The sequence below is a fragment of the Erythrolamprus reginae genome, chromosome Z (assembly GCF_031021105.1).
Source record: "Erythrolamprus reginae isolate rEryReg1 chromosome Z, rEryReg1.hap1, whole genome shotgun sequence".
Classification (NCBI taxonomy): Eukaryota; Metazoa; Chordata; class Lepidosauria; order Squamata; family Dipsadidae; genus Erythrolamprus; species Erythrolamprus reginae.
Genome location: NC_091963.1, coordinates 51,728,728 through 51,745,557, shown reverse-complemented (window position 1 = coordinate 51,745,557; position 16,830 = coordinate 51,728,728). Strand labels below are relative to the sequence as shown.

The following is a 16,830-nucleotide window of genomic DNA, read 5'->3' as shown; positions in this document are numbered from 1 at the left end:
ATTTATGTGAAAATCACAAAGATGTGCCTTTATTGAAAAAAATCTTACCATAAATTGTTTTCTAAATCTATGATTTAAATTATAGCAAGCTATAATTTATATTTATATTGATAACAACTGGCCATCCGATAGATTAAATCCATTCAGAATTCAAATTCAAAATACAGATGTATTTCCTAGGTATGACAGCTAGTAAGCAAAGTCTGTCCCCTGAATGTTCTACTGGAGATTTTCAAGCAAAGATTGGACAGTCCTTTGTCTGGCATGTTATCAAAATTCCTGCTGTGAGGAGGAGATTGCATCAGAAGATCTCCAAAATCCTTCCGAATTATGATTCTATGATGATCTTATCCTTAAGTACTTCAGATAGAGATTTTTGCAAGTGCAACTTATTGCACCATCATTATAGCATATGCTTCAATCATTCCTGTAGTATGGGTGTCGGCAACCCGTGACTCTAGAGCCACATGCGGCTCTTTGGGCCTTCAGCTGCAGTTTCCTATCCCATCACTAGCTGGCTCCATCTATCATCCTCCCCTCCCAGTCATTCCTTGCCTGGCCTGAAAAGATAAGGGCAATGGCGGGGGATGAAGAAGCACTTGGGTTGATTCTCTGGCCCCTCACTCTTGCTGAAGCTTCTTGTGGCTGTTGTTGGCGCTGGTGCCTCAGTTGCTTAGGGAGATGTGCAATCTGCTCCCCACCCCAAGACACTGGCCCGATCCAGCCATGATTGTTGCTGGACTCGTTAACATGAGGGCTGGCAGAGTGGGAATGAGAGGAAGGAATGATGGAAAAGGGAACGAGCCTGCAATGGCCAGCTGCTGAGCCTCACCCACCCACCCCAGGGGTCAGACTTGGAGAAAGCTGGAAGACCCTTGCAAAAAATGCTTTCTCTTCAGCTGGTCTCTCTCTCTCTGTCTCTCTCTCTGTATATATCTCACTCTTTTCTCTGTGTCTCTTCTCACTCTCAGAAAGCCCAGCGTGCTCTCCTTGGGACTCTTCGCTGCTTCCTTTACTTTCTTTCTTTTGGAAATCCAGTCTGGCTGAGGAATGAGCATAAGTCGCTGCGGAGGCTTCCCTCCTCCTCTCACTGGCTGTGGTGGGGCCAGTAGGGTGTGCATGAGATGAGAGAAGGAGGAGGAAAGCCTCCATGGCTCGAGCTCTTTCCTCAGCCAGTCCAGATTTCCAAAAGAAAGAAAAAGGATTAGTGAAGAGCCCCAAGGAGAGCTCTTTGGGCTTTCTGAGAGTGAGACCCAAAGACAGTCTCTCTCTCACACACACACACAGAGAGAGAGAGAGAGAGAGAGAGAGAGAGAGAGAGAGAGATACAGAGGGGGAGAGAAGAGAGACACAGAGAGGAGAGAGGGAAGATACAATGAGGAGAGAGATACAGAGAGGGGGGAGTGTGAGACACAGATACAGACGGGGGAGAGACATGGAGAAACACAGAGATAGAGAGGGAGGAGATAGAAACACACACGGGGAGAAAGACTGGCAGAGAGAGTGGGAGAGAGAGACAGCAATGGAGTGAGTGAGTGGAGAAAGATACACAGAAGGGGAGAGATAACGGATAGATACAGAGAGGAGGGGGAGAGATACAGAGGGCAGAAGGAGAGAGATAGAATGGGTGAAAGAGAGAGGAGAAAGACACAAAGAAAGACAGAGGAGGAAGACAGACACAGAAAGGTAGATATACACAGAGATATAGAGAGAGGGTGAGAGGAGAGAAATAGAGGAGGAGAGAGACTTACAGTAGATACAGAGAGGGGGGGGAAGACATAGAGAGATACGGGAATGGGGGGAGAGATGTCAAAAGGGTTTTGTTGCTCCTGGTGTTTAACAAGGGTTCCCTGCCCTAATGATCAGCTAGGGGTGTGGCTGGAGGGTCACAAGACTGGATGGAAGTGCGTGCTGTCAAATTGGCAGGCCCAGCCAAGTTTTGTGACTCCTTTTCTGTGAGAAACTGGTCCAAATGCCTTTTTGTGTGTTTAACATTGCAGACTCCTGATGTAGTACTTACCCATTAGTTAAAGAGCTGCATTTTCAAAGGGGGGAAATATTAAATAATAAAGGGAATTAAATTATACCAATAGTATATAAAATATTAATGCATACAGATGCATTAGAAGCTAATAAAACCATGTGGTGCATTTCTTACTTTTGGAGGCTTGAAGGGATATTCTGGTGTAAATGTAATGTCGAGAAAGAAAACGCCACCCTCATATACTGAACCTGGAGGTCCTAAAATTGTTGATCTCCATTCATAGATATTATCACCTTTTGGGCCAGCACTATAAATTAAACAAGACAAAAAAGTGACATGGGTTAGTTTTAATAAGACTTAAATGTGTATGAAAAGTAACTCAAATCCTGTAAACATATTCATTATAAAATTAATACTGTAAAATAGGGACTGACAACTAGCAATGTATATTGATAATCTCACAGAAAGCTCACATCTGTGGTGATGCTGAAGGGAAAAATAGTAATACTGGTCTTCCCGATGCACTTTAAGGCAAGACAACTGAACTACTTCCACATGACCTGCCTTCATAGAATCCTGAGGATCCGGTGGCAGGATAAGATGCCTTACACTGAGATCCTCTCCAGAGCAGGCTTGCGATCAATTCCCAACCTGCTGATGAAAGCCCAGACATGCTGGGCAGGCCAAGTTGTTAGGATGCCACACCATCGCATCCCTAAATAACTCCTCTATATTGAGCTGTCTAAAGGAAAGTGATTGCGTGAGGGACAAAGGAAGCATTACAAAGACACATTAATTAATTAATTAATTTATTAATAGGATTTGTATGCCCCCCCTCTCGGAGGACCCCGGGTAGCTCACACCATATATAAAAACATAGTAGTACATCTAATCCAATTAATATAATTAAAAAACACTAAAAATCCTAAAATAGTTTAAAACATTCATTATTATTCACTCCATAAAGCACATTAAACAACACTCATTGATCAGGGGGAAAGATCTAATGACCTCAGGCCTGGCGACAAAGATGAGTCTTTAAACTTTTTCAGAAGGTAAGGAGGGTGGGGGCAGTGCGAATCTCCGGAGCTGATTCCAGATGGCCGGGCCCCCCACAGGTCCCGCCAGCCGACATTGTCTGGCTGATGGGACCCTGAGGAGACCAACTCTATGGGACCTGACCAGATGCTGGGATTCGTGCGGCAGAAGGTGGTCTGGGCGGTAATCTGGTCCTATGCCATGTAGGGCTTTACAGGTCATAACCAACACTTTGAATTGTGTCCAGAAACCAATTGGCAGCCAATGCAGTGGAGTGATGGTGAGATATGGGCACGTCTTGGAAGGCCCATAACTGCTTGCGCTGCTGCATTTTGGACAATTTGAAGTTTCTGAACATTCTTCAAAGATAGCCCCATGTAGAGAGCATTGCAGTAGTTGAACCTCGAGGTGATAAGGGTATGAGTGACCGTGAGCAAAGACTCCCTGTCCAAATAGGGCCACAACTGGTGCACCAGGTGGACCTAGGCAAATGCTCCCCTCACCACAGCCAAAAGATGATGTTCTAAAATCAGCTGTGGATCGAGGAGGATGCCCAAGTTGCGGACCCTCTCTGAGGGGTCAATAATTCCCCCTCAGGGTGATGGATAGACAGATGGACATGTCCTTGGGAGGCAGTATCCACAGCTACTCCATCTTGTCTGGATTGAGCTTGAGCCTGTTGAAAGCCTCCTTCAAGTCCCTCAATATCGGCACCAACTACTGGGAAACCCTGGCATAAGATCAACCAACATGGCACATGCTGATCCACCAAGGCTGCCAGATATCTGAGGCTAGAAGTACATTCAGAGCAGTAGAAAAGCGAGCACTCTGCAAAGCCAGGGCTGCAAATGCAAATGCTGTGATAAAGGTGCCAACACATCTGCCCAAGATGTGGCAGAACATTTCGTTTCAATGAAATTTCAATAAAATTAACATTGGAATATGAGCACTGTTCCCTTTAAGCTGCGTGGCCGTGTAGCTGCGCACACAAAAGGAAACTTCAGTGCAGCACTTTCAAGTGCTGCACAGTCTTGATGATTCACTTCATTTTCTCCGGCAGCTAAACTTTGCACAGCCGTTTCTAGCCCTGTTCTTCAATTCTGATGCCTGTCTCACTCGACTCCTCCAGTTCGCAGGCAATGGTAGTGAGAGAAAAGGGGGAAGGGAGAGGAGGGGGAGGAGGCTCACAAAGCTCACGGGGCTCTGTTGCCCAGTGCTCCAAGAGACTCTTCCCCCAGCCTGTCTGCTGCTGCTCACCGCAGACCAAGCAAGGAGAAAGGGGGGGAATTGAAACTTCCTGGGCAAATTTGGGCCAATCACCAGCAGAGTTCCATTGCCACCTTAATTCTTTTTGGAGGGGGGAGTGTAAAAATTGGGGGGGGAAATCATATTAATTTGGGATACCAGAAGGATACTGGTTGATGAAAGAAAAAGACACAGTGGAAATTTCTTTAGACTTTACTTTTTTTAAGGCTCCCTGGAGGGGTTGTTAGGCAAAAAGGAAGCTGTGTGCTCCCTCCCATATTTGGATATACCACAGTGATTTGACAGAAAAAAGCATATGGCTGTTCCCTGGAACAAGGTGAAGGGATAAGATCCTGTGATCTAGAGGTTAAAGCTGCTGCCTTGCAAGGCGTACCCCACAAGTTCAAATCCTGGTATGCAGGATTTGCTGCAGAGAGCAAAAGAGCTTGAAACAGACGATATATCTCTCCCCTTTTTTCCCATTATCAGCAAAAATATGTTATTATTTATTTATTTGTTTGTTTTTTTGTTTGTTTATGTGTGAAGTACACCCCAAAATAATAATCTCAAACTGAAATCTCATACAACTGTTCTGCTGAACACATTCTGCAAAGGAAGTTTTGCTAAATCAATAACACTGATTTAGTTGTTTTCTTGGGTGAACATGTATGAAAAAGATTCAGGTGCTCAGGCATGAACATGTGCTGCTCAGACACTATACTTATCCACACACACACAAAAAAAAAAATTAGAGGGAACATTGAATATAAGTAATTTGTAGCAACATCTTCAACTTCATCCTCTACATAAACAAACACACATACAGAATAGCTCTCAAACCTTGACAAAATACAAAAAACAGCCCAAACCTCCAAGACTGCTGTACTTTATAGCAGCAGATAACAAATAAACAAATTAAGTTTAAAATGAAACATAATTGAACAACTTTTTGTCCATTTTCAATTCATGTGTTGTTCTTTATTATCAAGATTAAGCTAAATTGACGAATTGGCCACAGGGAAAATACCTTAAAGCAACATAGAGGAGGTGACAGTGGCTGAGGTTTTAAAATGTAGCTGATGTGGATTTTGTGATATAGTAACTCATCAGGAGTAATTCTCTGGTCACTCATCTGGATGATTTTATTGCATCAGAATCAAATTTTATATAGCAATTGCTTATTGAACTTGATAATTAATCCCCCAAAATCCAAGCAGACAAAAATCTCTTACACACACACATATAATGCACTCACAAAAGTAGTATAAAATATAATTGTACTGAGCTTGTACAAAAATAATGAGTTGATGTAATGGCATTTAAAATCTATGACTAGGAAAGCAGAAGAAATAGGTAGGAACTTTGAAGTTTATAGTATATCAGTTACTTCACAAAAAATGCAGTACAATAGTTCCCTTTCAAATTCAAAATGACAGAAGGCGGAATCTACTACAATAGTTATTTCACCCATCAAATTAGACATGGCATGCATAATTAAGTTTTGAAGTACTGAATGCAGGATTATATTTGAAGTAGAGATTTTTTTAAAAATACTAATAAATGAAAAAATAAATATTTTAAAAATTGTTATATCAATAAAATGGAAAGGAATTTTTGTTGGCAAATAAAAAGCAGTCAATAAATATAAAGTTTAAATCAAAAGACAATAAAACCCATGTAAATAAATCAACTGCATAATAAATTGTATGGATATACATTCCACATGCCTGCACTGGTCAGAAAATTATTTTTATTACCATTTGTTATTGTCATATTTACAAATAGTTGCTGTCTAATGCAGTTGCTAAAAAAGACATACTAATTTCCTATCGACAGTAATATATAAAAGAATTTTGCATTTAGCCCATTAAAAAAATATAGGAAGGAAACAAAAGAATAGAATGCATTCACTCCAGTAGCAAAATTTCAGCAGGGATTAACAGCAAACAAATATTTAGGCAGAAATCAATATTCTAATTAAGAGATCACCAAGGAATCCACACACCCCACCAAAACTGGTAGGAAAGCTATCACATATAAGCAGGAAGCAAACCCCACACTTATCACACAGTTACCGAGTTCAGTGATTTTCGACCTTTTTTGAGCCACATTTACATTTACAAAATCCTGGGGCACATGACACTCTAACTATAGATAACATTGTGACGCACTGTATATCACCCTCTGTGGGGGCCTCTTATAAAAAGAAAATGGCCAAATATCTATATACACCATCAGGATAGACATAACCAGCTGAGGCTGAGGCTTCATCTAGTGGTGGCAACATTTACCTCCAGTCCTGACCAGGATTAGAAATCGAGACCATGGGAAGGAATAGCAGCTTCAACTAGTCGCCGCGGCCACACAATAACAAGTGTGCGGTAGCCCAAGCGGGGACCTTCCTGGGTGTGGATGAGAGGCAGCCTGCTATTGGCTCATCGCTAGTGGACGGGATGAATCCTAAAATGTGATTGGTCAGTGAGCGTTCCCTGTGTCTCCACTCTTCCTGTTGCTGATAACTGGAGGGATTGTGAGGGGAATGTTTATGTTCGAATGGAGGCGGCTGGCGGCAGGCCAGATAAATGGCCTCCGTGTGCCGGATATGGGCTGTATCTGGCATGTGGGCCATAGTTTGGGGACCCATGTTTAATTTCCCCACACATGACCATGTCTCATGGCACACTAGTGTGGCACACTGGTTGAAAAACACTGATCTAGTTGACAATGAATGTCTGCAAACAAATAACTCAAGCATTCAAGAACTCTACAATAACACATCAAGCAAAAACATTTCCTAATTTATTCAAAATCCCTTTCATTTGCTAGGTTTTTTTTAAAAAAAAAAAAGAATTTAAAATAAAGAACTGCAACAACATAACACCTAGAGCTTTTTAAGTCTTCCAAATCACTACAACATAATTGATGGGAATTGTAAATTAATTGTAAATTAAACTGGATGAAGCAAGATTTATTCCTGTATCTTTATAGAAAAATAATTGGGCTCAGGCCAAATGCATTGATAAATCTACTTGTAAGCTGTATGTGGATAAAATGTACATTTGATAAATTTAATTTAATTTAATTTATTTGATTTTTCTGCCACCCAATCCCATGGGACTCAGGGTCGCTTATAAAATACAGTAATACAGTACAATATAAAATACAGTAATAAAAAGTCAAATATTAAATGCTAAAAAAAACAGTAAAACGCCATGATCAAACTCAATAAAACAAATATACTAAAACAATCATAATTCGGCCGTGACAAAATGATAGCATTCACAGCCCCCAAGCCTGCCTGCAAAACCAGGTCCTCACAGCCTTTCAGAGGGCCAGTAGGGTGGGAGCAGTCTGGACATCGGGGGAAAGTTGGTTCTATAGAGCTGGGGCAGCCACAGAGAAGGCCCTCCCCCACAGACCCGCCAACCTGCATTGCTTAGTCCAAGGGTCGGCAAATTTAAGTGGTCAAAGATCCAGTTGGGCCAGTTTTCCAGAGGGTCACCTGGAGCCACAAAACCTGGGTGGGCATGGCCAACTGGATGTCACTCACTTCCACCCAATCACATGCCATCCCATCCAGCCACACCTACCCATGTTTTGTGGCTCCATGTTTTCTATGGGAAATAGGCAATGGAGCAATGAGTGCAACCTATGGTGGAGGCTTCCCTCCCCATCTCCTGTCCCCCTGACTGGCTGTAATGGGGCCAGGAGGGTGCGCACAATAGGAGAAAGAGGACAAGGAGGAGTTGCGCGATGAGGAAATGGGGCGGGCTCTTCAAAATGGGGGTTCAGCATTTAAAGAAGCTTTGCAGAGCCCAAGTGTTCGGGGGGGGGGAAACATTTCATCTGGGAAGTCATCTCCACCACCCTCTGTTGCCTTTTATTTTACCTGATTGCATTGGGGGAGAGAGCTCAACAGCACAGCCACATGGTTACTGCACGACCTGTTTCATGGGCAATGTAGTTACCACCGAAGGGATCATGGCACCTTCTGCCAGGTGACGGAGTCTGAGAAAAGGACTACAGTTCCCAGCATGCTCCCGGCTGGAAGGACAAGGCGGCTCGAAAAGTCTCGCCAAAACACAGCAATGTTTCTCTGTCATATCAAAAGGGGAATGTTCGGCAAGCGGACGGTGGAAGAAGTGAAAGTTCTCCCTTCATGACCCTTTCCCCCCCCGCTTTACCCTTCCAACTGCCACTTATACCAATTCTTTGGTCCAGTAATATTCCCCCATCCCGGCTCCGCTATAAAAAAGAAGGAGGGGAGGAAGTTTTGTGGGGAGTGTTTCTCTCCAGCCCCCTGCCCGGTGTTTTCGTAACTTTCTTTCTTTCTTTTCTTTTCTTTTCTTTCTTTCCCTACCTTGGACCTGATCAACTCGCCATCTGGCCTGAGAGGAAATCATGCAACCATAAGTCCGTACCTGAAGTCTTTCTGCCCAAGCAACAAAGGACTTAAAAGGAACCAGCTAAAGCGATTTACCAATCCAAGCATTTCGGGACAATCGACTTCAGATAGTAACTTTTACAAGGCCCCGAGGAAACCAGTCTCTTTACGAATAAACGATTTGCCCATACCAAAACTAATGTCTGGTTTCTCTTAAGTTTTATTGCACTCCTTCGTCTGGCAAAGAAAAAAAACCACCATGCTCTCAGACAGGCTCACCCGGGTTTCGCATTTTAACCTTTCTGTGGCTGCGATTTAAAACAAAACAAAACCTCAAACAAAACCAGACGAGACAACTCTTGAAAACTGAAACACTAAATTAAAATGGGACGTTTCCCCGCATTTTAAGCAAATCCGAAACCAAGACCAAACGAAAAAGGGGGACGTGAGGGGAGGAAAAGGCACAAAGCTCGAAAAGCGCCAGGTGGATTTTTAAAAAAATTAAACGAAGCCGGCTTCAGGTATTGTTCTGTCTTTGTGGTGGATAAAGAAGGACCAGAAGCGGCAGCAAGGAAAAGGAGGGGCAGGGCGAGGCGAGAATCACCTCAGTTCCCCCAGTTAGAGATTTCCAACCAAAAAGGCAGTGGGGGGGAACAAACAAACCCAACTTCGCGATCTTTTTTCCCTCAGTGCCGAACCCTCCGGCGAAGCCCATTTATTTATTACTTATTTATTCATTGGACTTTTATGCTGTTGGCTTGCAGCTCTCAAAACTGAAGGGGAAGGGAAAAAACCCAGGACGCAAATGAAGCTCTGGAGAAAATCTGCTCGTGGGTTCCCTTCTTTCTCAGGGCTCAGGAAAGAAGCTCCGATACCGAGCATGTTTCTAGCGAAGGAATTGTGCATCTGAGAAGCCAGATTTCACTTTTATTCCACGGCTCTGGATTCTTTTCATTGCCAGCCCTCCCACCCCGTTTTGAGTTTCTTTTATAAAAGAAGCAGCAGCCTATAAATCTTTGTGGTCTCTTGGAAAGTTTGCACTTTCTTTTTTCCCCGAGAAATCCTTCGGGGTCGGCCTAACAGAGTTCTTGCCCTGGGAGAAACGTTTGGCATTATTCCGCCTCTTTTTGGCTACAGGCACCCACTCCTTTAATTCCAAGAGAGATTGCATAAAGCTTGGTCTCTTTCAGAAGTCTTGGCTGAGAACCCTCGGTTTGTGCGTTCCCAAAGGGAGTTGCGCACAGATCTTGCCTTCCTCCCACTCCTCCTCCTCCCGGCCCAGCTGCGGAGCTCATCTTCCGAAGTCTTCCTCCTCCTCCCCACCTTACCAAGTCATGCTCTCCCCACACTTTTTGCGTACCAGAGCTTTTCAAATCATATTTCGACTTTGGGTGGCTCCCCTGTACGGAGCCAACCCCCCCTCCTCCCGCAAGCTAAAGTTCAGGTTGGGGCATTGGAGGGATCGGCGAGAGGTGGAAAAAAATCCTCTGGGCAAGTTGTGCCGGGAGAGTGCGCACGTGCTGGACAGGGATCCTCCAAAGTTACTGTTAACTGAAGCCTTGGATGGCAAATCTAGTGGAGGCTAACAGAGTGGGGACATAGGCAGCGAGGGGAACCTGTCCTGGCAGCAGTGGTTCCCAGGCAGCCTCGGTGTAGCTCTTGGAGTGAGTGGGACAGGAGCTGTTGGCGGAAGGTGGGGGGCAACCGGCAAGGCATACAAATCTAAATAATAAATAAATAAATAAAGGCAGGTGGGCGGGAAGGTGGCGTCTAAAGGCTCTCCGGTCTATCCAGGAGCTGAAAGTTCTGCCCTTCCCCACACCCGGCTTTGGCCCCTTGCAGGCTTCTGGCAGGAATGGGCAGCGGGTGATGGATGGCCGGGGCTCCCAGGGACACATTTTGAAAGGAAGATGGAGGAAATCCTCTCTCGCCCGCCACTTCCTCGGCTCACTTGTCCCCACTCCGTTCAGCTACCCTTCATCTGCCCACGGCCTTTTTTTAAACCTTAAAGTTTTGAATTTTCCTAATGGGCTTGCACACATTATTCACTTTCCCATTGATTCCTATGGGAAACATTGTTTTGTCTTACGAACTTTTCACCTTATGAACCTCGTCCTGGAACCAATTAAGTTCGTAAAATGAGGTATTACTGTACCTTGTGGAACTTGGGGTGCTACCCTCTTTGCATAAGGACATCTAGTTTATATGGTGAGATCTCTAGGTTGCAGTCCTTAGTTTGTACTCTGCAGTCAGAAGTGTAAAGTTTGTCCCAGCCACGTGCTGTAATGCTGCCATGTGTGCAGCCTCCACTTCCTCAGCATCCCTCGAGTAGAAGGGCTGTGTGGACAACTGTTGGTTCAGGAAGATTATGTACAGTGAAATACAGACACAGCAATTTTGGTCTCTCTTTCTCTAATTCCTATAATGTTCTTGCAGATTTAAATAGTGAGGTTGCTGCGGACATTAGCGAGGCCCCCCAGGTAGAGGATGAGGGGATGTTCCAAAGGGAAGTTGTTGTAAGAGAGGTGCATACTGTTACCAAACAATCAGGTGTAGTTAGTGGAAATAAAAAGAGGATGCATTTTCTTGTGAGTGACTCAACTGTTAGAGATGTTGATTTGGGACAGAGTAAGGATGTGGTGAGGCTGATGAAGTGTTTCCCAAGGGCCACTGCCAGCAGGGACAGGAGGTGGATTATAAATATTGTGAAGGCTGTAAGTAAAGATAATAATGTTGATGTGGTGGTGCATCTTGTTACAAATGATTTGTCCCAGATAAATGTTAATCGAGTAAAAAGAGATTGGAAATGTCTTAGTGTGGAGCTGGGCAGAATAACTGATTCAGTGACTTTCTCAGAGGTGTTACCGGTTTGTAGTCAGGAGGATAAAACAACTTGCATTGCAGAATTTAATGAGTGAGTAAGGCAGTGGTGTAAAGCTGAAGGTTTTGGATATGTTAGTTATGATGTTAGTAGATGGTCTAATAGGGAGTTGTTTAAGAGGGATGGTTTGCATCCAGCATGCAGAGATACCCAGGTGCTTGGTGAGGAGTTCAGAACTTTTTTGGACAGGCATTTAAACTAGGTAAAGGGGACAGAGATGTAACCGATGTGGATGATTTCTGTCCCCGGACAACGAGGATAAATCAATTTGTTGAAATTTATGAAAAGGGAGCTGTAAATGAAATAGATGTAGTTGTTGAGGATAAGGGACAAACAAATAATGATAATCATGTTCTTCGTCTAATGCGCACAAATGCTCAAAGCTTGAGCAACAAGCTCTGTGAGTTAATGGCCATAATATCTAGAGATAATTTGTATCTGGTTGCCATAACTGAAACATGGTTTAAGGACTTAAATGAATGGGAAATATCCATACCAGGATATAAATTGTATAGGAAGGATAGAGTAGAGAGAAGGGGAGGTGGAGTAGTCACACTAATTCAAAATACATGTAAAGAGCTGGAGACTTGCTGGGTTTGCATGCAAACTAAAGAGGCTTCTGTCATTAGATTTGGGGTGATCTACAGGCCCCCAGGACAATCTGAGGATTATGACAACAAGATGGTGGATGAAATTACCCAAATGGCAGTAATGGGAGATGTTGTGATTATAAGTGATTTCAACATTCCTGATCTTAACTGGAATATCCCTAGTGCCCTTAAATGCAAAAATAAGAATATAGTAGAGGCCCTTACAGGAGCAGCTCTGGCACAGCTGGTTAAGACAACAACGTCTAGAGAAGCGATGGAGAAAGAGTAAGTCCAAATCCGATCGAACACTTGTAAGAGCTTTTATTAAGACCTACAAAATGGCGCTCAAGGCGGCAAGATGCGCGTACCATGCCGCCTTGATTGCATCAGCGGAATCCCGCCCGGCCACTCTGTTTAGGGTGACCCGCTCCCTTCTAAATCAGGGGGGAGTTGGGGAGCCCTTGCAGAGCAGTGGCGAGGATTTTAACTCATTTTTCGCTGATAAAGTTGCTCGGATCGGGGCGGACCTCAACTCTAATTGTATAGCAGTATCGGCTGACGAGTCAGTCGAGGTGACTGGGGCTAAACGTCTTTGTCCATCTGTCTGGGAGGAGTTTGACTTGGTGACACCTGATGAAGTGGACAAGGCCATTGGAGCTGTGAGTTCCACCACCTGTTTACTGGATCCGTGTCCCTCTTGGTTGGTTTCGGCCGGCCGAGAGGTGACACGGAGCTGGGTCCAGGAGATTGTCAATGCCTCCTTGGCGAGGGGGTCCTTTCCGGCTCCTTATAAGGAGGCACTTGTGCGCCCCCTCCTCAAGAAGCCTTCCCTGGACCCAGCCATGCTTAATAACTACCGTCCAGTCTCCAACCTTCCCTTTATGGGGAAGGTTGTTGAGAAGGTGGTGGCGCTCCAACTCCAGAGGTCCTTGGAAGAAGCCAATTATCTAGGCCCTCAGCAGTCTGGATTCAGGCGCGGCTACAGCACGGAAACTGCTTTGGTCACATTGATGGATGATCTCTGGCGGGCCTGGGACAGAGGCTTGTACTCCTGGTGCTTCTTGACCTCTCAGCGGCTTTCGATACCATTGACCTTGGTATCCTTCTGCACCGGCTGGAGGGCTTGGGAGTGGGAGGCACTGTTCTTCAGTGGTTCTCCTCCTACCTCTCCAGTCGGTCGCAGTCAGTGTTAGTGGGGGGTAAGAAGTCGACTTCTATGTCTCTCCCTTGTGGGGTGCCTCAGGGGTTGGTCCTCTCCCCCCTGCTATTTAATATCTACATGAAACCGCTGGGTGAGATCATCCAAGGGTATGGGGTGAGGTATCATCAGTATGCCTATGATACTCAGTTATATATCTCCACCCCATGTCCAGTCAACGAAGCAGTGGAAGTGATGTGCCGGTGCCTGGAGGCTGTTGGGGTCTGGTTTGGTGTCAACAAGCTCAAACTCAACCCAGACAAGACGGAGTGGCTGTGGGTTTTGACTCCCAAGGACAATTCCATCCATCCGTCCATTACCCTGGGGGGGAATTATTGACCCCCTCAGAGAGGGTTTGCAACTTGGGCATCCTCCTCGATCCACAGCTAACATTGGAACACCATCTTTCGGCTGTGGCAAGGAGGGCGTTTGCCCAATTTTGCCTGGTGCACCAGTTGCGGCCCTACTTGGACAGGGAGTCACTGCTCACAGTTGCTCATGCCCTCATCACCTCAAGGTTCGATTACTGCAATGCTATCTACATGGGGCTACCTTTGAAAAGTGTTCAGAAACTTCAGATTGTGCAGAATGCGGCCGCGAGAGCTACCGTGGGGCTTCCCAGATTCGCCTACATTTCTACAACACTCCGTGGCCTGCACTGGCTGCCGATCAGTTTCCGGTCACAATTCAAAGTGTTGGTAATGACCTTTAAAGCCCTACATGGCATTGGACCAGAATAGCTCCAGAACCGCCTTCTACTGCACGAATCCCAGCAGCCAATAAGGTCCCACAGAGTTGGCCTTCTCTGGGTCCTGTCGACTAAACAATGTCATTTGGCGGGCCCCAGGGGAAGAGCCTTCTCTGTGGCAGCCCCGGTCCTCTGGAATCAACTCCCTCCAGAGATTAGAATGGCCCCCACCCTCCTTGTCTTTCGCAAATTACTCAAGACCCACCTATATCGCCAGGCATGGCTTTTATATTTTATGTTTGGTATTTATGTGTTCTATGGTTTTAATAGCTGGGGTTTTATATATCTTTTTCTTTTAATATTAGATTTGTTCCCTGTTATATTGTTTTTATTATTGTTGTGAGTCTTCGGAGAGGGGCGGCATACAAATCTAATAAATTATTATTATTATTATTAACTAGAGGGGAGAATATTCTAGATTTAGTTTTTACAAATGGGAACTGGGTTTCAGAGGTTAAGGTGGGAGAAAACTTAGGTTGCACTGACCACCTATGTTTGTGGTTTGATGTAAAAACTGATTGTAGCAATCCTATACTAAAACCAAAGTATTGGGTTTCAGAAAAACAAATTTCAATAAAATGGGGAAATATTTAAATAATGAATTAAAGGGGGGGGGGATAAAATGGCAGGAACAAGCGCCCAGTGGACTGTATTAAAAAAGACCATCTTAAAAGCCACTGGACTGTATGTAAGCCAAATAACTAAAGATAAAAGGAAGAAGAAACTACTATGGTTTAGTAATGATATAAGGGCTATAGTCAATGAAAAAAAGTCTGCCTATAGGAAGTATAGCTGACAGAGAGGCACTGTACCCGCTAAGCTGAGCTCATGCATGCACCCCAAAACACCCCCCGCGCACCCTTTCCCAAGGGCATGCAAGGAGCCGCAGCCATCCGCGCCCCTGCGCCTCCGGCCCCCTCGCACCTCTGGCTTCTCACCGCTGCCCCCCGCCCGCCTGCCTGCTCTGTCTCTCTTTCTCCTCGTCCACTTCCCACCTTGGGGCGCCCCTCCCCTCTCGCAGTCCCTTCGCCAAGAGCGCTTTCATCCTGGGCTGTCAGCGAGGGGGCTGCAGGAGAGGCGGGGCAGGCGTTCTCACAGTGGAGGCCGGTTAAGGTTTTTCTTATTTTGAATGTTCCAAGCGGGCTGGCAGGGGGATGGGGAGCGCGCGCACCCACACGCCCGAAATTGAAAATCACCTTCGCTGGTCTCCACTGTGAGAAGAATGGAGACAGAATGAGAGAAAGTGAGAGCAACAGACAGAGCAAGAAAGAAAGTGAGAAAGAGAGAGAGGGGGGGAGAGAAAGAGAGATAGCAAGAGAGAGAGAACAAGAGAGAGAGTGAGAGAAAGAAAACAAGAGAGAAAGAGTGAGAGAAAGCAAGAGAGAGAAAGAAAACAAGAGAGAGAAAGTGAGAAAAAGAGAGAGAGCAAGAGGGGGAGAGAGAGGAAGAGAGAAAGAGACAGAGAGATGAGAGAGGAAGGGAGTGAGAGAGAGGAAGAAAGCAAGAGAGAGAGAGACAGAGAAAGCAAGAGAGAGAGAGAAGAATGGAAGGAAGAGAGAGAGAGAGAAAAATGATAGAAAAAAGGAGAAAAAAAGAGAAATGAGAAAGTGATTGAAGCAGAGAATGACAGGAAAGAGAGAAACAGAGAGAGAAGTGACTCTTGATTTAAAGCATATGGTAAAAGCACTTAAATAATAACAGAGAAAAAAACCCCCAGCCCTCACCTGATTTTATTAATAGTTATGTTTTGGGTTTTGCTGGTTGTTTTAGTTTTAATAGTAATGGATTTTGGTTTTTTAAAATTATTAATTTCTTTTAATAAAAAAGAAGGGATTTTTTTCTTATTTATTTATTTATTTATTTATTTATTTATTCATTCATTCATTCATTCATTCACTCATTCACTCACTCACTCACTCACTCATTTACTTATTTTTCTATGCCGCCCAGTCCCACTATACTTTTAGAGGGAACATTGCAGAGAGATATATAAAATGAGACAGAAGTGGCGAAACGGATTATATGCTGCTAAAGACTCAAAAGAGGAAGAAATTACCAAATTTGTGAAGCAGGGGGATAAAACCTTTTTCAGATATAGTAGTGAGAGGAAGAAGAAAAACTGCAGCATCACAAAGCTTAGTACTGGAGATAATACATACATTGATGGGAATAAGGAGGTCACTGACCATTTGAATAGCTACTTCTCAGAAGACAGCTTACAATATAATACTCTGGGTGGATATAACATTGCTTCCAGCTGTCGGGATTCAGCTCCAGTGATCTCAGAGGCCGATGTCTTAGAAGAACTTGAATGATTAAAGACAAATAAGGCAATGGGTCCAGATGGCATCCACCCCAGAGTTCTTAAAGAACTCAGATATGTGATTGCTACCCACCTGACTGATTTGTTTAACCAATCCCTTTTAACAGGAGATGTTCCTGAGGATTGGAGTATGGCCAGTGTTGTGCCTATCCACAAGAAGGGCAGTAGAGAAGAAGCTGGTAACTACAGGCCAGTTAGCCTGACATCAGTTATAGTTAAAATAGTATTGTATTGGCAGTTCTGTGTTAGCAGAAACATCAGAAGAGAAGGATTTAGGGGTAGTGATTTCTGACAGTCTCAAAATGGGTGAACAGTGCAGTCAAGCAGTAGAGAAAGCGAGTAGAATGCTTGGCTGCATAGCTAGAGGTATAACAAGCTGGTGAGACCCCATTTGGAATACTGTGTTCAGTTCTGAGACCTCACCTACAAAAACATATTG

General features: G+C 44.5%; 1 protein-coding gene across 4 annotated transcripts in view; it reads right to left on the bottom strand.

Annotated features, from left to right (window-relative positions):
- The window catches only part of UBE2E1 (ubiquitin conjugating enzyme E2 E1), a 78,843-nt gene that overhangs the window by 26,679 nt on the left and 35,334 nt on the right, over positions 1–16,830 (bottom strand). For all 4 annotated transcript variants that reach the window (XM_070727862.1, XM_070727860.1, XM_070727859.1 and 1 more), the window contains exon 4: positions 2,159–2,291. In XM_070727862.1, the coding sequence (XP_070583963.1) occupies positions 2,159–2,291 (133 nt within the window). The remainder of the gene's footprint in view (positions 1–2,158; positions 2,292–16,830) is intronic.